The following is an 18,940-nucleotide window of genomic DNA, read 5'->3' on the forward strand; positions in this document are numbered from 1 at the left end:
CATATAGTTGGGGCCCCTTAGAGGACAGATCCTAGGACCCCCCTCTGAGTGTCTGGTCCAGCTAAAACTCAGAGAAATGAAGAGCTTTGCTGTGGTAGAAGCTAGCCTGCCCCGAGCCCCCAGCCCCACGTGGCTTCTTTCCAGGAACGACACTGCATCTCGCTTTTGACAGCCTGTCTTCCTGCTTGCCTTTGCAGGTTTCACAGCGGCCGCCTCCCTCGTGTCCTTGGCTTGGGCCTTGGCCTCCTACCAGAAGGCCCTCCGGGACTCTCGTGATGACAAGAAGCCCATCAGCTACATGGCCGTGGTCCTCCAGTTCTGCTGGCAATTCTTCACCATCGCGGCCAGGGTCATCACCTTCGCGCTCTTCGCCTCGGTTTTCCAGCTCTACTTTGGGATCTTCATCGTCCTTCACTGGTGCGTCATGACCTTCTGGATCGTCCACTGTGAGACAGAGTTCTGTATCACCAAATGGGAAGAGATCGTGTTCGACATGGTGGTGGGGATCATCTACATCTTCAGCTGGTTCAACGTCAAGGAGGGCAGGACACGCTGCCGGCTCTTCATTTACTATTTTGTGATCCTTGTGGAAAACACGGCCTTGAGTGCCCTCTGGTACCTCTACAAGGCTCCCCAGATCGCGGACGCGTTTGCCATCCCAGCGCTGTGTGTGGTGTTCAGCAGCTTTTTAACTGGCGTTGTTTTTATGCTGATGTATTATGCCTTCTTTCACCCCAACGGACCCAGACTCGGGCGATCCCCAAGTTGTGCTTGTGGGGACCCCGCCGCTGCCTTCACGCCGTCTCCAGAAGTGGCCACGAGCGCCCTGCGGTCCCTCTCCAACACCCGCAGCGTGGCCGGCGACCGCGACCAGAAATTCGCAGAGCGGGACGGGTGCGTGCCTGTGTTTCAGGTGAGACCCACGGCCCCGTCCACCCCGTCCTCTCGCCCACCACGGATTGAAGAATCTGTCATTAAAATTGACCTGTTCAGGAATAGGTACCCAGCGTGGGAGAGACACGTCTTGGACCGAAGCCTCCGAAAGGCCATTTTAGCCTTTGAAGGTTCCCCGTCGCCTCCGAGGCTGCAGTACAAAGACGATGCTCTCATCCAGGAACGGCTGGAGTACGAAACCACCCTGTAAAGCAAGAGGGCTTGGAGGGGCCGCAAGCTCCAGACCCAGGGGTGACAGCCGGGCCGCGGCGATAATGAAACTCCGCCCTGGAGTAGGGCAGCGAGCTGTGCCGGTCGCAGTCTGGCCATCATCAGGATGCGTGTCTGGCCCTCCATCAGCTGACAGCCTGCTGCTGGCCTCCTTGGAAAAAGCAGCCCAGAGACCCTACTGCTCCATCTGAAGGGAACAGGCCAGCTCAGTAGGACCCCTTGTTGCCACCAACCCCTCCTGCCCCGCCTTTCAGCACATCCACCTGAGGGTACTATTATTATGGGAAATGTTGCCTCCGATCAGTAGGGTGTTTGGATGGAGTTAACTGATCTTTGCATAAAAATATACTGAGTCATACACACGTGTACACACACACTAACACACACACACACACACCGATCCTGTCAAAATAGCTTAGGTGATTTCTTTTGATGCAAAGCTGTGATTCCCACGGGAATATAAAAGCAAAGAGAGAGAAAACATATTCCTCAAGACTCCAGAAAAAAAAAAAAAAAAAAAGTAAAGCTTAGAAAGAATGCATAAACCATTCTCACGTGAAAACCAATCCCATGCGTGAAAAGCCTATCCAATGGACAGAAAACCCAAGTGTGTTTACGCATGTATTAGAATTGATGGAATGGTTCGTTTTCAACACGTCAGGATTTTTTTTCATTTTAAATTTTCCGTTGAGAACGTCTTTCATGACAGATACCCCACGCAGCCCATGGCTGGCTTTGGATGAGACCAAGGAGCTAGATACCTTGGGGATGAAAGTTCACTGATAATCAGGATGCAGTATTCAATTGCCAAAATTTGATAAAACCACGAAGAGGAAGCGGGAGAAAAAGGCAAAATGAGCGTCTGATTTCCCGGCCTGTGCAGCTCACACGGGAAGGTCGAGGCAGAGCGGAGCGAGAGCCGGGCTGTGCTCAGGTCCAGGAGTGGAGGCTGTGCGTGAGTGCGGAGAGGCCGGATTCCAGAACACGCCACGCCACGCCCTTCTAGTGCCAAACACCGTCCAGCACGGGACTGACGGGGACGCCCTGAAGGGCTGAGCACGAGGCGTGAGCCCCACGAAAGCGGAAGAGAGCACGAACAGTCAAGTTCTTCGCTGTGTACAGACTCCCCCTGCCCCATCCAAGGTCAAAGTGGTGTGTCTTTTAGAGGCTTTGGGACACATTTTAGTAAGTATGAGCAGACAGATGCAGTGAATATGCTATAAGAAAACCCTTCTGAACCGATTGAGGGCTTATCACTAGATCCAGCTAAGATTCGTATTTGAGTCCTTTGTAAAGTCGCACTCTTACAACAAGCTTCTGGGTTTTAAATACCTCCGTCCAACAAGTAAACGTTCCCCACTTTCTGTTCCCAGCGTCCCCCAGTCATGGTGCTTTTTGTTGCATTAAAAGTGCCGGTCAAACTTTGATAGTATTTTTTTATAGTTGGTGCAGAGTGGAATAACTCATGGATTATTTCAATATTTTTGTAATAAAAAAATATAGGGTATACATATAAGCATCATCACTTTTTTTATAGACCTGGAATCGTTTAAAATACTTTAAGCATCATAGTTACTTGGGATGTCAGAAACTGGTCCACAGATCCCGTCAACCTGCCTCGGCAGGTTAAGAACATGCGTCTCTTGCAAGATCACCCTACTTTGCCATGTTGGTGCCCCCAGGAACCTGGCCAAGGGTGCTATCAGAATATCAGGGGACAAGAGAATCAGCTTAACTAGAAAGGGCTTGTCAAGACTGGCCAATGTTTCCCAGGAAATCAAAGATGTAAGTGATTACTTTCTTCCATCTGTTATGACAAACCTGACCACAGTGGAAGATGTCTTAAACTTCCTTCCCTGGTTTTATATTAACCCAACCGATATACTAAATATTAGTCAAGTCACTTAAAAAAAAAATCAGTGTAACATATTCAGTTTTTTGGACTGTCCAATTAACTTTAAATAGTCAAGGTCTAGAGCCACCAGCTGTAATGGGTGTATCCTACAGAGACCGCTGTCCCTATGATGACACCCACAGGAAGTGACAGAGGGCTCGACCTAGGACTTCCTTTGGTACAAAGCCCCAAAGCAATGTTCTAAAAAATGGATGATTTTTATCAGTAGACATATTTCCCTAGTACTCCATGATTTGATCCTTCAAGCAAGAGTCCACTAAAAGATAATAGCCTTTTGTTTGGATGTGAAAACATTATCTAGTCACCAGTAGAGGCCCAGGAAGACGCTCTTCTTGTCAGCAGTTAGTGAAAACATCCCACCCCCAACTGTAGAAGGAAAAACATGATTATAATGGCAGATTCTTCACTTTGGTGCCGAACCACGAGTCACTAGCTTCATTAATTAATGATCTTTGGAAATTGAATTGCTCAGTTGAACTCTACCTTTGATTCCACGAGTAAATAATAGATTATAATAATGTCAGTCAACAAACACAACAGACCCCATCACTCTTCAATCATGTAAGTCCTAAATTATTTCTCAACTTGATCCTTCATTTAACAAGTCAAGAGTCAAAATAAGTGCTGTGTGGCTAAAAAAGTGACGTACTGTGCTTTGTCTTGGAGGTGAGAATGCAGTCAGGAGGGTGCAAGTAAGAAGTTTAAATTTTTCAGTGATTTCCCAAATACTGTAAATACTCTGTTATCCAGCATACTTGAAGATTTTGATGTTTTAGTCAAAAATTCTTGTGAAGGCAATGACATCTCCACCATGTTATAAATTACACACTTTCTCAAGATTACAAACAAGAACAAAAACATTTTTACTTCCAAGGAGAATCATGACTTAATCTTGCTTCCATGATTCCTAAAGTGCCGCATTGCCATCAGACTGTGTGGTGATGAGAACGTGTATTAGTTTCTAGATCCACCGATAACAGAGAGTTTAAAGTATTAGGATTTAAAGAGACATTGTCAACATACGAAGGAACAAAGTTTGATTTTCATATGTATAGCTTAGTTCTTCCTAAGATTTTATTTTCAATTTACCATTACAACGTCCACTCCACAGAGAGTAACTCAAGAATCCAAAAAGAGCCAGCCGTGGTTAGCATACGAATTGGAAACGCTGGATTCTTTATCTGTGGACTCCAACTAACTTCCTGGGCTGGGTCTACTTGGGTCCCCTGTAGGGGGTGAGGGGTCTGTTCTTAGTGCTTGGTTTTTGCATAGGACCATGAAATTTTCTAAAAGAAAATATTATAAATTTTTTTCACTTCTAAATTAGCATTTCTCAACAAAACCTTATTTGAAATGAAGGACCATATGTATCTTAACCACACTGAGACTTTAAGTATTTGTGTGGAAAAAAAAATTTTTTTTCTCCATGTAAGTCAAAGTTTGATCCCCCAAAATGACTATGTCCTTTAAATCTTCTCCTATTTCCATTGTCCTACTTAACGATATACTATCTAGTTCAGTAACCTTGACTTTGAGGACACTTTGTTCCTATTCCTTTATGATACTGCTGTGAACACGACAAATGAAATAAATTTTCCTACTGACATGGCAAGAATATGCAATTCAAGTATTAGCAAAAGAGAAAATACAAAGATAATCTGAAGATAAAATACATTGAAGTATTTATACTTAATTTCTAAATGCCCAATTCCTTTGGCTCTATGAATAAATGAAGTAATTAAACCAATGAAAAGTGAATAGGAATAATTGAAAGCTCAATGACTTTTTAAAGAAATATTGTATATACGTGTGTATGGTATGGATAACAGATACATATTACATATAATACACGCGCACACACACACAACTAAAGTAAGAGATGAAAAGAGTAAAGTATATACTGCCCCTTTCATGCATATCAATTGGTATATTATTGACACGTGAACTTATAGATTAAAAGTTTTTTCCCCAGCTCCTTTTTGGCATCAGCCCAAGCGTAGAGCCCATGTGTCTGTAAGACATCAGGACACTTGTGAACTTTGGTTGGAAATACCTAGATATAATTTAGCACTTTTAGCTTGTATGAATTTCCCCCCCTCAAGGATCTCATCTTCTTTTTTTTTTTTTTTTTTTTGCGGTACGCGGGCCTCTCAGTGCTGTGGTCTTTCCCGTTGCGGAGCACAGGCTCCGGACGCGCAGGCTCAGCGGCCACGGCTCACGCGCCCAGCCGCTCTGCCGCATGTGGGATCTTCCCGGACCGGGGCACGAACCCGCGTCCCCTGCATCGGCAGGCAGACTCTCAACCACTGTCATTTCAAAGTTTCTTTATCTGAACAGATTGAATGGAGCAAAGAAAACCTCTGGTGTCCTTAGCAGGATTATGTAAGGTTACATATTTGCCTTTAAGTGTACCAAATGCCATTGAGTGGAAACAAGCTCTGACACGATGTTTGGACAAGAATCCAGAAATTTCTTTTCTATTGAACCATTTTTGAGACTGCATTCTGACGAGTCTTTGCCCTTAGCCATTACTGTTTCTCATCATTACCGGATGAGTTGCCTGCGTTTATATGTTTCTAAGGAGAATTCCTTAAAGCCTTTTAAAAATAGCTCAGGCTGTCTTTCAGAAAAATAGCTCAGAGGATGGTTGATGTGCGTGGTGGAAACACGGCAGGACTGAGGTGATCGTTTCTCTAATTTCAGTGATGGAGGCAAATCAACTCATGTTCATTTATCTTCAGCAACCCAATGTCACTTTTGAAAACAATCAAAATGATGGCTTCTGCCAGTTTGTGACTCATAACACCCTTTCTCCCCAACTGAAGCAGGAGCCTTTCAAAATGGCTAAGGATGGGCCATTTCCCTCAATCACCCCCACCCCACCTCCGTTTCCAAGTTTCTGGTCCCGCCCTGTATCAGGCTGTGAAACGATCTTGACGGTCGGGTGCCACCTCCTCTCCTCACCGGGGCAGGTTGCACTGTCTACTGCAGAGGGCTCCCTGTGGAGGTACATCTTGTCCAGTGGCTGTCCTAAATATGGGCCCACGGGAAGATGCAATAAGAGTTTGTGATCAAACTCCAAAGTAAAGCTCTGCGGCACGTGGGTGAAATTGTCTAAAAACACGATACGCCATTTAATTTTGCTCATTGTAGCAATTAGGCGCGAGCTCGCACGACAGCAGAAAGCCAAATGGAGGAAGTGGCAAACAGCCGTTTACCCGCAGAAACGAGGGGTTCAGGCGCTCTCCCTTGAGTGTTGGAGGCATCATGTTGTTTTGCCATCCATCTGAAGCTCTTTCTCTAGATTCCATAAGAAAAAACAATCAGATGCTTTGTAATATTGCATGCAGTGATCTAGCGCAGAAATGTAAAACTTTAACCTTTTGTGGGCCTATGTTCTGCTAAATAAGGGGTCAGTTAATGTCTAATTTCTTTGCTAAAATCATTGCCATAATATACTGACACAAGTCAGAAACACTGAATCAAATTTTTGCTTTGGTTATTCCCCCCACCCCCGAAGACTTTACGTCGTTCATTTCCCCGTATGGATGGTAGCTGACTGTGCCCGAGACTATCGTGTGCCTGGGCTGTGCTAACCAGCTTTATCTACGTGATCTCATCCCCTCCTCAAGGCCATCTATGAATTAAGCACCATTTACAGATGACAAAATTTAAGCTCAGAGACACTAAACCAGCCGAGTGTCGCTCCCACAGCTAGGAAACACTGGAGCTGAGAGTTGCACACAGCTTGTCATGACTTCTAATGACTACAAATCTTTCTAGAAAACCAAGGAATAGTTTCCCACCAAAATCTCTCCCTGACTGGGCAAGGTCTCTGGAGAAACAAAAACATGGTCTGATGATCAAATTTTTCAAAGAAAATTCCATTTAAAAGTCAAATATGTCCTTCAAAATGAAAAGTTAAAAATAAAAAAGTCAGTGATGAGAAACAGAAGTCTCTATCATCTGTCACTGAATTTTACTGCAACTCCCTAATTCAGAGTAGGCAGATAAGTGCTTGTCTTCCATTCCAGACAATTGTCCCTCCCACCCCCATGGCCCTACTTTGCACTAAAGTAAGTGATAAATATAAATTAACCAATGGTTCTTTTCTTGTATTCTCTACATGTACGCTACTGTCATCCAGTTAGGCAGAGTAAAAAATAGCTAAAACCCACTACTTACCTTGACCCTCTGACTGGGGGGAAAAAAAAAAAGAGAGCGAGAGAAAGGAAGGAAGAAAGATGGATCTAACAAATCTTTGAGTGACATTCTTTTCATATTATAAGATAATTCTATTCCATTGCAATAATGTCCCCTAAATTTTATTTAATGTCTTGCAAGTCACAACATTTAATACTTATGAGGATTATTATACCACTAGTGGAACCATCATATAAATCTGGGAACCTCATCTGAGATGGAAAGATTGCATACAGAAAATATAGCAAACATTTACCAAATATAGGTTGAGTTGGATTATAAAATAATGTATGTGTCCTCTCCCTCCTCAGCTTAAATGTAACGCATCTGGGGTCTACACGATGACAGAGTTGTGACCCAACCAAAGATGTTGTTGTGTAGGCAGCCGTGTGTGTGTTGCTTGAATTTGTGCTAAAAAGGTAGCCAACAATAAACCAAAAATGTTCTCAACCCTGGTGTTTATTTAAACCAATAGATACAGCGATCAGTCTGAATTTAACATATTAAAAATACAAGCAATCTTCTATCTTCTGACCTGGATATGATTTAAGCAGACCTTTATGAAGTTAGGTGAAGTTAGGAGTCACTAATTTTTATAGAAAATAGCATCTAAACGAGATCTCAGTGTTCCTTGAGAGCACTTCTTTTAGAGATGAGCGCAACTGGGACCCAAAGAGACTGGGCATTTTTTATCGTCAGGATTCCTTCAGTCACTCTTCTGTCACACGTGATCTATATGACTGGCATCGCCAAGCAATACACAGTCACATGCAAAAGGAATTCCACATTCCAGCAGCTCACACTTTGGTTATTGGGAGCAGAAGAAGCGTCTGCTGACTTCAGCTCTAATGCTTTCTGCTCCACCACACGGCTTCTCTTTTTAATGTCTATATTTAATTCTATACTAGAGCAATAAAGAAACATAAGCTTTTCCAAGGTTGTGTTATGTAAGCCTCGCAATACACAATTAGCACACATAATGGCAAACATAAGGTAATGATGTAAAGATAAATCAACAATGGATGACAGCCTATAAAAAGAAAAGTAGTTTTGTAATTTGTTTTTATGCCTCTCCAACACTAGGTACATTTAAATCAAGGCCAAAGCAACAAAAAAATCGATACATTCTTTGGCACAAAGTATTTGACTCTAAACAATCATCTCTGCATTAACTTTGGAAATATTCCTGAGAAGTTCTTTTAAGAAGAGACATGAAATTAGGATGCCTCTGAGATGCCTGAAAATTTTTCTAATAGACACTTCTCTGATCTTCAGGAAGCATCCTTTATGAGCACATATGATACTTTTTTGTCCCAGTCACCATTCTGGTTTTTAATGGAGTGGTTCTGTCTGGCCAAAGAGGCATTTCAAAGAGGGACGGTCAGGTAGACAGAATCAGGATATGTTGTGAGGTAGCCGGAAATCCCACTCTGGACAGTGCAAATGGGACATGTGGGTTTATAAAAGATCCCCCTTCCCCATGATCAGTAGAGAATCATCGCAAAAATATCTCTCTGTGGACAAAAGTTAGATGTCCTAGTAGATTTCCCCAGAACATAGCCTGCAGCATATGCATTATTTAGGAATAACAAATTTCCAGACATAAACCTCAGTTATTGCAACCTGAGGGGTTGTTCTGAAGCCCTGCTCCACATGCCCAGAAGAGATGCATCACTTTTCAGGAGTCGGGACAGCCACTGCCCCATCCCGTGAGGACACATGCTCACGTGGTACCCAATCCAATTCCCTCCTGCAATACGGCCCGGAGTGATTGGCTTCCCACAGATGTAAAGAGCATCTTATTTAAAAATGTCTATTAACTTGCATAACTAATTTTCTCTGAGTGAAATAATTCTGGTCAGGGAATCCTATAAACCCATAGGTACTCTACAGAGTAAAAGGAGAGAGAGAAGGAAGCATATTAATTTTTATGAGCACAGAATACAACACCAAGAATTCCTTGGTGAATCCCATGAAGCATCAGTAAAAGAGCTGACCTGATAGTAATGCTAAGTCAGAGCCCTGATTTCTCAGTTCCTGCCACCATTAGTGGCTCATTATGATGACTGCCACCGTTTCAGCTGTGGTACCAGACAAGAAGAGTACAGTTACTGATAATGATGTTTGCAGGGAAAGATCATATTTAACAAAACAGATCAACATCAAAACTAATCAACTTGATAAGCAAATATTACCAGCAGAATACCAGCACAAAATTCTCTCGTGCTCTTATTGAAGCCTGCCACCTACTCTGTTATTAGAATTTCAGAAAATGTAAGGTTTCATGTTTTTATTTTACTTCCATCTACCAAATTAAGCTGGTGGCCATCTCCCCTCTCTCTTGCTTGATTTTCATTCAAATGGAACTAATCAAATTCTTACTTCACGTAGGTGCTACAAATACTAACAAATGGGGATGTGTTTAAGCTAATTTCATTGGACTGTTCTAGTGGCAGTCTGGTGTACAGTTATATCAAATCAACACTCAATTATTTCAAATTAATTCATCTATCGAAACAAGTTCTAAAACATTCTTAAGTGTTTTGAAAATACATTTTGGGTTTCTATCATTGTAAGAAATTCCTGTTTTGATTACAAGCCAGTAGAATGCATCTTAGTCAACACCGACATTTTAATCCATTGTGGTGAGCCCTCGAGTTTGGGTGCTGGGTACCTCTGTGATAACTTAACAATTAACCTTCCACTTGTGGCTTTCTATTTGTGTTGCTCTTATTCTATCCAAGTTGTGAGCGATAACACATCATCCTGTAACCAAAGGAGATCTGTCAGCTGGTCAAAGAATTGTCATTTCTTATCTTCCTTTCAAAGAGCTAAAATATTCAACCCCCCTTATTAACCTTTCTAAGATATTGTACCTAGAAAAAGAAATGAATCTCTGAAGTGTGTCTTGAAAGCCTGGGCTGAAACGTTTTCCTTGGTCTGAATCAGAGTTTTGGAGCTCTCTGAAAAGAAAGCAATCTCTCCTGCCTTGAGGAAGGGGAAGGGGGCTGAGAAGATCCAGCCACACCAGAAACTCGAGCCTCAGCTTCCACAAACCTGCATACTGCTGGTGCTATAGATTCCCTTCTTGTTTTTACAGAAACATCTCGGAATTTGTCAAGCTTTACTGAAGGTGATTTGCATTAATGAATTCAACAGACCCTTTAATCTTGCAAATTCTTGACATGTAAGATTGTAGCCAAGCTATTTGCAAGGGGAAATGAATCAGTTAGTGGAAAGGAGCCCTGGTTTAGGGCGGTGATGTGCCCAGGTCTGGAGAGAAAGACCTCTGTGAAGTAGCGCACTCAGGAATTCCTGCTTCCTGCTTTGTCATTCATGCTATGAATATCCACCCGCTTCATTTGTTTTTGCCGGTAAGCACGGCTTTGAAAAAAGAGAAAAAAGTCAATGGATTCCTGGGGGCTTTCACGTCTCGGGGTACTGGGTTCTGGAGGCTCGCCTTAAATGGATACAAATCTACCCGTGTTTGGAAATGAGAAAAAACTCATGGTCATCTGTTTAATGATTGATCCGTCTGAGTACAGGTTCTGCTCTTCGTTTCTTGAGAGTACCATTGTCAGCATTGTAATAACCAATCTATAAACGTTGAATCTATAATTCAATTTCAGAGGTAAAACCTGCATGGATATAGCTATTGAGTAATTTGATTCCTGCCTTCCTAGGTGGTGACATTGCCAGTTTCAGACTGAGAGACATTTGTATGTGGACTTGGCTCTCCTGTTGCTTCTGAGATCCTGCAGAACCTTGGTTAGGAGCTCTGAGATCACCGAGCGGACAGTCTCAGCACCTGAGTGTTCACTTAAAAGTAAACAGGTGATCTCATACTTAAAAATCATGGTTCTTTTCCACTTACTTCGCTGTTTTTAAGGAAAGGTTTGAGCTGCAAGGTAAGAATAAATGGACTTCAGTTCACAGTTTCAGAGTCTGCAAGAGAGTCAGGCATCCCTATGTTGCTATAAAGTTTTCTGTCTAACCTTTCCGTATAACAGTTTTAGGAGTTAACACTAGAAGAATTGAGTGAAAGTCTTCAGATGTATCTGGTAAACAATGTAACAGAAAAAGAAGAAGAAGGGATGCTTTTTGTGTGTGTTCCAGAGGTGTTTCTGCTTCATAAAGGGCCATCTCGGTGACAGTCTCCAAGATGTACCATGAGGTACCAAGTGAGAGTCCCAGTTATAGGCACCAGGATTGTCCTGCATGCCTTGCTTTGGCAAAGTCATTTTTCAGAACTAGCTCTAGACACAAGCCCTGAAATGTAACGGTAAACAGTGGCCTACCACCATGTAACTTATTTTCAATTGCAAGGCAATGAAAACTAACAAGAAGACATTGTGAATTTCCTGATCTCCAAAGCCCAAAAAAAGGCACAAAGATCCTCTGTGTTGTCCAATAAGTTGGTTGGCTGTGGGGACATAGGGGCAATAAACCACCCTGTAAAACAAGGCTCCTGAGTAAGAGTGACTGTGAGAGGTGTTGGAACAGAAGGTTTCTATAGCTGTAGAGGTGCTGGTATGAGGACTGAAGAGCAAACCTGTCAGTGGCTCATCAGGAATATTTGCCGCTTTGTAGAGCAGAGGTTCGAGGTGGCCCCTGCCACTCCACGGCTATGACAATAGATGCGTCCACTTATGAAAGGGCAAGGCATGGCTGAAGTGGAAGGACAGAGATGACATCAGTGGCTCTGTGTCTGCGACTAACTCTGTCCCTAAGGGGACTCTCCCTCTTGACAGTTTTCCTTGGTCATTGGCCGGTTCGATGCTAGCTGGCTCTGCATGCCAAGGGCTTCTGATGGATTACAAAATGAGATATTTTAAGGTATAGTAAGTACTCTTGCTTGTAAAACATGACCGTTGAATCATCCCTCATTTTAACAGCAGTGAGATTCAGGGTGACCATGGCCTTACTCATCATCCCGTTGTAAGTATACATCATGACATCCCAAGAACCTCTGTGTTCAAATCCACTAAACCAGGTTTACAGATTTATTAGTTGAATCATTTCAACATATTTTAGATCTTGATTCTGCCGTCACCTAGTCTGTGTCTCTATCCCCAAATAGCGAAAAGAATTCTGGTGAGAATGCTTTTCAGAATAATGGAAGTGAAAAAAGGTGAACAATGAAGCAATTTTTCCGTGGAGACAAAACCACCGGACCATCGACGGCCCGAAAGCCCTGATTTTTCCTCGAGACTAAGTTTCTTTTCATTTGGGGGATTTCAACATCTGCATTTTCCAAATGACCGCCGAACCCTCTTCACTAAACAGAAGTAGACGCTATGGCATTATTAAAAAATAAAGACTGTTCACGCAAATGCAAATGTCCCAACAAAAAGTAAAGAAGTAGGTCACTCAAGGAGGGAATTTGGGCTTCGCGATGTCAAACATCTGGATAGTTGGGAAAATCCAGATGTTTGAATCCTCGTTTTCCATCTGGTTGTCTGGTGTTGTCTAGATAGACAGAAAATGCTCAGGTGTTGTAGGTAATGGAATTTAACCTTCTTGTGCATTAATCTATTGCCGGTGATATTCTGCTGCTAAAAATCTCTTTGTTGTGCAAAGGGAAATAAATAACGCAGAGCCAATGCTATTTGATTTTTATTTACTTTCGGCAAACGTGTGGAGGGGAGAGGTTTGGGAGGCTGTCCTGGGTGTATTGGGAGGCGCTTTGGTCACAGACCTCCTGCAGAGCAACAGTGCTGGAGGTCTGCCTCTCTGCTCCTGCCTGGCAAGGAGCCTTGTTATTCAGACGTTTTCCGTCTTTTATAATTTTATAATTGCTCCTCTGCTTTTCACACATGCTTAATCCTTCACAACGTCTGCCTGACAGAACCATCCAAGGGAAATACAAATTTGTGGCTATTTTATTCTTCAAATAGGAAGTTTAGATTTTAAGGATTTCTTAGACCTTTTAAGCATAAACTTATAAACTATAGTCGGTTCCTGTATCCGAGGGTTCCGTATCCAAGGATACAGAGGGAGGACCACTATAAGAGAGTTGAGCATCCTCGGGTTTTGGTATCCGAGGCAGTCCTGGAAGCAATCACCTGTGGATGGCCAGGGTTGACCTTACTTACTACAGTTATTTCATGGTGAATTTCATGGTGTCAACAGAAGCAAAAGCTGTCTTTCCCAAGTTAAACAAAACACATAATTTTTTTGGTTTGCTTTATTGATGTCATTCCAATTGCCAAGAACTAACTGCTTATCACTTTGGAATATTCGTGTTTTCTTTGTAGTCACGGGAACAAAAAGAAAAAGATCACATCAAAGGGAAATTCACCTTCCAGAAGGGAAGTTTGAGATAGTCTTAGGACTTTCGTGCTGGTAATTATTGGAGGGCGTTTCGTCTGATTTGGCTTTGGATCGGTGAGCGTGTGTATTTCCTCAATTGTGTGCGTACATCGTCATTCTTCTGAAGCTGGTCCAAATTCAGACCCATTCCTTTCAAAGTGCGCTTATGCTGCAGAATGAAATCCAAGGCGCTGTTCAGTCTGCACACGGAGCCCTGAGAGTGTTCAGCTGTGCAAAGACCGTGAGAGCATTTCCAGAGAAAACCGAAATATTTAGTAGGTTCTTAGGTAATGTTTGTGCTGAATTCTGCCTGGGGTGCCAAGTTACAACACCTGCATGGGGTAGGCGGTCCCTTCCTTGTCGCGTCCCCACTCCCATCAGATGCAGAAGTTTCCCCAAATCAAGTGGGTCCTCCACCTGGTGCCACAAGGGCCTCCAGCCCCCCGGGTCGTTGCTCTGTGCTTTGTAAACGCTCCTTGGAGGGTGGTCTTGGAGAGCTGCGACCCCCAGGTGCATGTGTGCACACCAATCTAGCTTGGATTTTCCTTTCTTCTTCCCTGAGATGTGTACTTCACTAAGTCCTTTTCCACCTCTTTTTCCCTTCATGTAATTGACAGAACGTTCAAGTCCAAGGTTCAGGCGAATTGGCCACAAAGAGGCAACAATCGGTCAGTAAGCCACAAAAACACTGAGCATTTTTTCAGTTATCTTTTCCTATGCGGTAATTAAACGGAATTTATGGTTTAGGAGAAACCCAAAAATGCCTGTGTTGAATATCATGATTGTTTTAAATACACTTAAGTATATTCTATGAAACAGATTCCTTTTACACTATGGCATAGATTCTTTCCCGGAAACAAAGACACAGAGGGGTTGGTCCAGTGATGGGGACACAGGGTCGGGGAATCTGAGTGCCCGGCGTCCTCATCCTTGGCCATATTTTTCTCACATGTGAAAGAAAGATGATATTTATCTACCTACCTCGTAGCCGTGTTGGGAAGATTAGTTAGAGTTCAAAAAGTGCTTTGACACCCCGTCACTAGTATTAGCACAAAGGAGAACCTCATGGCCGGGAGGGATTAGGCTTTGGAGGCAAGTGGAGGCGGGTTAGAAACAGAGCAGGAATAACTCACCGAGCAAAGGCTCTGACTATTCTTGATCACTTAATAAAAGCAAAACTTTTTCTTCAAAAGTCTATGTAGAACTTCTTTTTAATTATGAGCTTTTTAATGAGAAAATTAACTCTTTTCATACAAACATTGAGAATGGGAATTTTCCTCTTAACCAAACTGAATTTTACTAAATATTTATCAAATGTATCCAGAAAACTTGGCTCCTTCTGACGCCTAAAAAGTGGGCACCCCTGATCCCAAGCTATGCTTTCCAGAACGCTTGCGTGACACCTGATTCAGTACTAATGATTAGCAAGTGGTGCTCTGAAACCCACTACCAGGAGGGAAATTTTTTTTTTTTTTTTGTGGTACGCGGGCCTCTCACTGTTGTGGCCTCTCCCGTTGCGGAGCACAGGCTCCGGACGCGCAGGCTCAGCGGCCATGGCTCACGGGCCCAGCCGCTCCGCGGCATGTGGGATCTTCCCGGACCGGGGCACGAACCCGCGTCCCTTGCATCGGCAGGCGGACTCTCAACCACTGCGCCGCCAGGGAAGCCCCAGGAGGGAAAATTTTAATAGATATTATTGAGATTAGATTTTGTGTTGTTTACAATGAGATTCTTTCTCATCCCTAAGAGGACACATGTCTCCCTTTAAAACCCAATAAAAGAATCTAAAGCCTTATTTCTTCCCGAACTCTTGAGTTGATTTATTTTCAGATTATAAATATATTTTACATATTTCAGAGAAGTGTTTGTTTACACAAGGGCTTCAGCTGTACATGGATACACGTCTATTCTTACACGTACACAGATGTGAGTACTTTCCAGAGCAGAGGAGATGGTAGGGAAACCACCACAGAGAACGTCCTGTGCAACTTCCTGCCAAAGTAACATGTTTTCTCTTAAATATTTAGTTCTGAGAAGAGCTAGTGCAAAGTAATATGATTTGTCATTTTTGAGTCAGAGAGGCAGTATTGTAAAATGTTATTTATGGGAATATACCCAGGAAACAATACTGACAATGCAGAACATGTTTTAATGATGTGACTTCATGAGGGAAAGTTGTTGTACATAAATATTATCATTGTGCCCTTATTGCATAACCATATTTCTTTGCAAAAAAAAAAGCATGCTCTTAAAAATATGAAATAGGGTTTCAGAAGGTTCACCAGATAAGTGGGTTTAAACTCATGTTGTGCCTGGAGCTGACATAACATACGTATTCAACAGAATCTCTTCTGGATTCTAAAATCTTGTGGCCAGTGGTATATCCTAGGCTTAAAATTTCAGACTGGTTAAACATTTCTAATGCATGGTATTAAGCTTTCTGAAGCATGAATTTAACCTAGGCAATTATCTAACCCATTAAAAAAAAATTATGTTGCCACATCAGACTTAAGGATCATTTTGGTGGTGTTGTTGTTCTTTTGGTTTTGGTTTTGTGGGGTTTTTAGACTCAAAATATGATTATAGAAAGTGAGTCAAAATAACTTGGATTTCTCTGGCTTTTTTTTTTTTTTCCAGTTCCTAGCATCAAAACCTTTTCAACCAAAAGTGCGGTGGAATATCCTTGTTGCTATGAAGGGAAATATCTATGTCTTTCCTTTGTTTTTGCACAAGAAAACTGAGGTTGACTGGCCTTGGTGCAAGGACCTGGAAATAAGATGGGGTGAGGCAGCTTTCCAGGTGGATGGGCTGGGAGGAAAGGAGGTAAGTGGGCAGAATAAGTCATTGGGAGATTTCACCACAAGGGTACAAAATAGAATCCAAAGGGGTTAGAGCTGACCGTTCTTCAAAATGGTAGAATCTAAATTCTAGACTTAAAAACAAATGGAGACAAGATGTTATTAGATATAAGCTGTATATCTAATCACTGGCGAAAAGGGGATTTGAATGCCCCACACATTTCACTCTTTTTAAGACTTCCCAGCCCCACACGAAACTCGCCAGCGTCCTCCCTGAAAATAAGAGACTCTTTTAGAAAAACTAGTTTCTGGCAAAGATAAATCTGATTATACTGCTGTGGATCAGTCATTATGTCCTCATCTCGTATATGATGCTTTTCAAATGTAGCTGTCAACTTTCATGGCTACTTCCGATTAACCTTCTATCCCGTAAACAAAGAGAAGAAAACACATGGAAAATTCTGTTTTGCTCAAAAGGAATGTCTCCCAACTTGTTTATATCCATTCTTATCCTTGGCATGTTATTATCATAAAACTCCTTTCATATCTAGATGGTACCAGATATAGGTAAAAAAGGAAGTTTTCGGTCAATTGCTTATTGAATGTCCACCTGAAGCCTCTCTTTAGGCTGGAAGAGGGGATGTTGCGTGAGAATTTTGCCTCTGCTAGATCACTCCTGCATTTCTACTTAGTTAACAGGGAGCTCAGTGGCCTGGAGAGAGATAAAGATGATGGATATGCAAATAGGCTTTCCCATTCTCAGAACAAGGAGGGCAGCCAATAAGCCAGACATTTTCTTCCCCTTTGAAACCAAATAGTACTTTGAATTTAGGGCTAAAGAGAAAAACGTCATAAAAGTATAAGAGTGAAATCATCCTTCCTATTGATTTTTCTCTGTTCCTACTAAATACTTTTTACAGTTTAGATCAAAATTTCTAGTAACGATAATGTCCTGATATGTTATAGCTTTGCAGAAATAGGGAAAGCATGAATTATAAAATTACTGGGGATATAGACTTCATCTGTACTGACATCCTACCAAGCAAATTAGAAACGTATACCACTACCACTAATATTTTGGTTTCATTAATAATATACAGTAGGAAAGTAGAAGCATTTAGGTCAGCGTTAAACCAATGCACAATGGAAACCTGCTTCCAAACAAGCAAGGATTTTTGCTACTGACATTTGTTCTTCATCCTCCAGTTATTTTTAAGTAAATAAGTTTCACATCTAACTACCTCAGCTACTGTTTTATTTTGAAACATGAAATTATGCACTTTGTAACCAATAAGTTTTTTCCTTTAAAATTCCAAAAGGATACTTGGTGCAAAGCAATTTTCAAAAAGTTCGTATATGATGTAAGTAACCCAGCCTCAAGAGGTGGTACTTCATTTTGTTCGTTTCTAAGTTCGAGTGCGGGTGAAATCCTTGTTTCCATTCAACACCAAGAGAAACTGCTCTATATTTGCTTAATTTGCCTTAAATATTCTGTGCTCCTTTCCCAGCTCAATTTTTCCGTTGTTTTTGTTTTGAATCTATCTATCTCTGGAAAGAAAATGTACCAGGTGGGAGGTGAACAGCCAACTGATGAGAATGGTCCATCATTTCTCGGTGCCCCGTTGTCAACTCTCTGCATGACCTTCCAAGTGTGGGAAATGACCATTCCTGTGCTTCCCTCTCCCTTGACCAATACAGAAGTAAGGTCTGAGAGACCCCGTGCGTGTGTTTAGGGAATGGAGTCGACATTCCCCGCCCCGCCCCCAGCACAAGCTCATTGCCTGGACCTGAAGGATAACCTTGGCAGTTCTTCTGCTTTTGCTTTGTAAACACTGTACAAATGTATTTGGAATTTTATTTGAAATGAAGAATTAAACTAGTTATTAAATTTTTTTCCTTCCTGTAAATATCTATATTCAAATTCCATGTATCCAAACATTCCTTTAGCGTTCAGATCGTAAGAGTGTCTTTATTGGCTGGAAGCCACTGTCTCCGGACACGGTCTCCACCTGCTGTAGTTGAAAGCACAGTGTGTGGAGTATTTGATGTACTGCAGTACCATCTTTATTTTGGTCTGTTAAGTAAGTTGCAATTTGTGATGAAACGAAGTGGAAGTAGTGCTTCATAATGAACAGATTTCCTTGGTTACATGATTTTTCTTGTAAAACTTAAAAAAAAAAGAAGAAAACTTGAAATTTTATATATTTGGATTTTGTAGATTTTTTTTTTATTTTATTGCAACACAAGGTACCAAAATCATTAAATAAAGTACACTGTGGTCATTTTAACAGAAGTCTGAGTTCCTGATTCTTTCTAAGTCTAAGAAGAGAGCAGGACACTGTGGGTCTAAGATGAGAAAGTAGGGGAAGGCCACGTTCACGGGCATAGTCTCCTGACAATGTGATTTAAACCTGAGAATAAATAGCTGAGTTTTGTCAAATCTGAAATAAATTTAAAATCGAATTATATCAGTTTCTAGGATATGTTTCACTTATTCATTTTATTTCTGAAAAGTGCTAAAGAATGTTTCTCTAGAACCACTATAAAA

General features: G+C 41.9%; 1 protein-coding gene across 1 annotated transcript in view; it reads left to right on the forward strand.

Moving 5' to 3' along the window:
* The window catches only part of XKR4 (XK related 4), a 322,053-nt gene extending 319,468 nt beyond the window's left edge, over positions 1-2,585 (forward strand). The window contains exon 3 of the mRNA XM_030859749.2: positions 198-2,585. Within this exon, the coding sequence (XP_030715609.2) occupies positions 198-1,144 (947 nt within the window). The 3' untranslated portion in view covers positions 1,145-2,585. The remainder of the gene's footprint in view (positions 1-197) is intronic.
* The last annotated feature ends 16,355 nt before the right edge of the window (positions 2,586-18,940 follow it).

This window comes from Globicephala melas, chromosome 17 (genome assembly GCF_963455315.2).
Source record: "Globicephala melas chromosome 17, mGloMel1.2, whole genome shotgun sequence".
Classification (NCBI taxonomy): Eukaryota; Metazoa; Chordata; class Mammalia; order Artiodactyla; family Delphinidae; genus Globicephala; species Globicephala melas.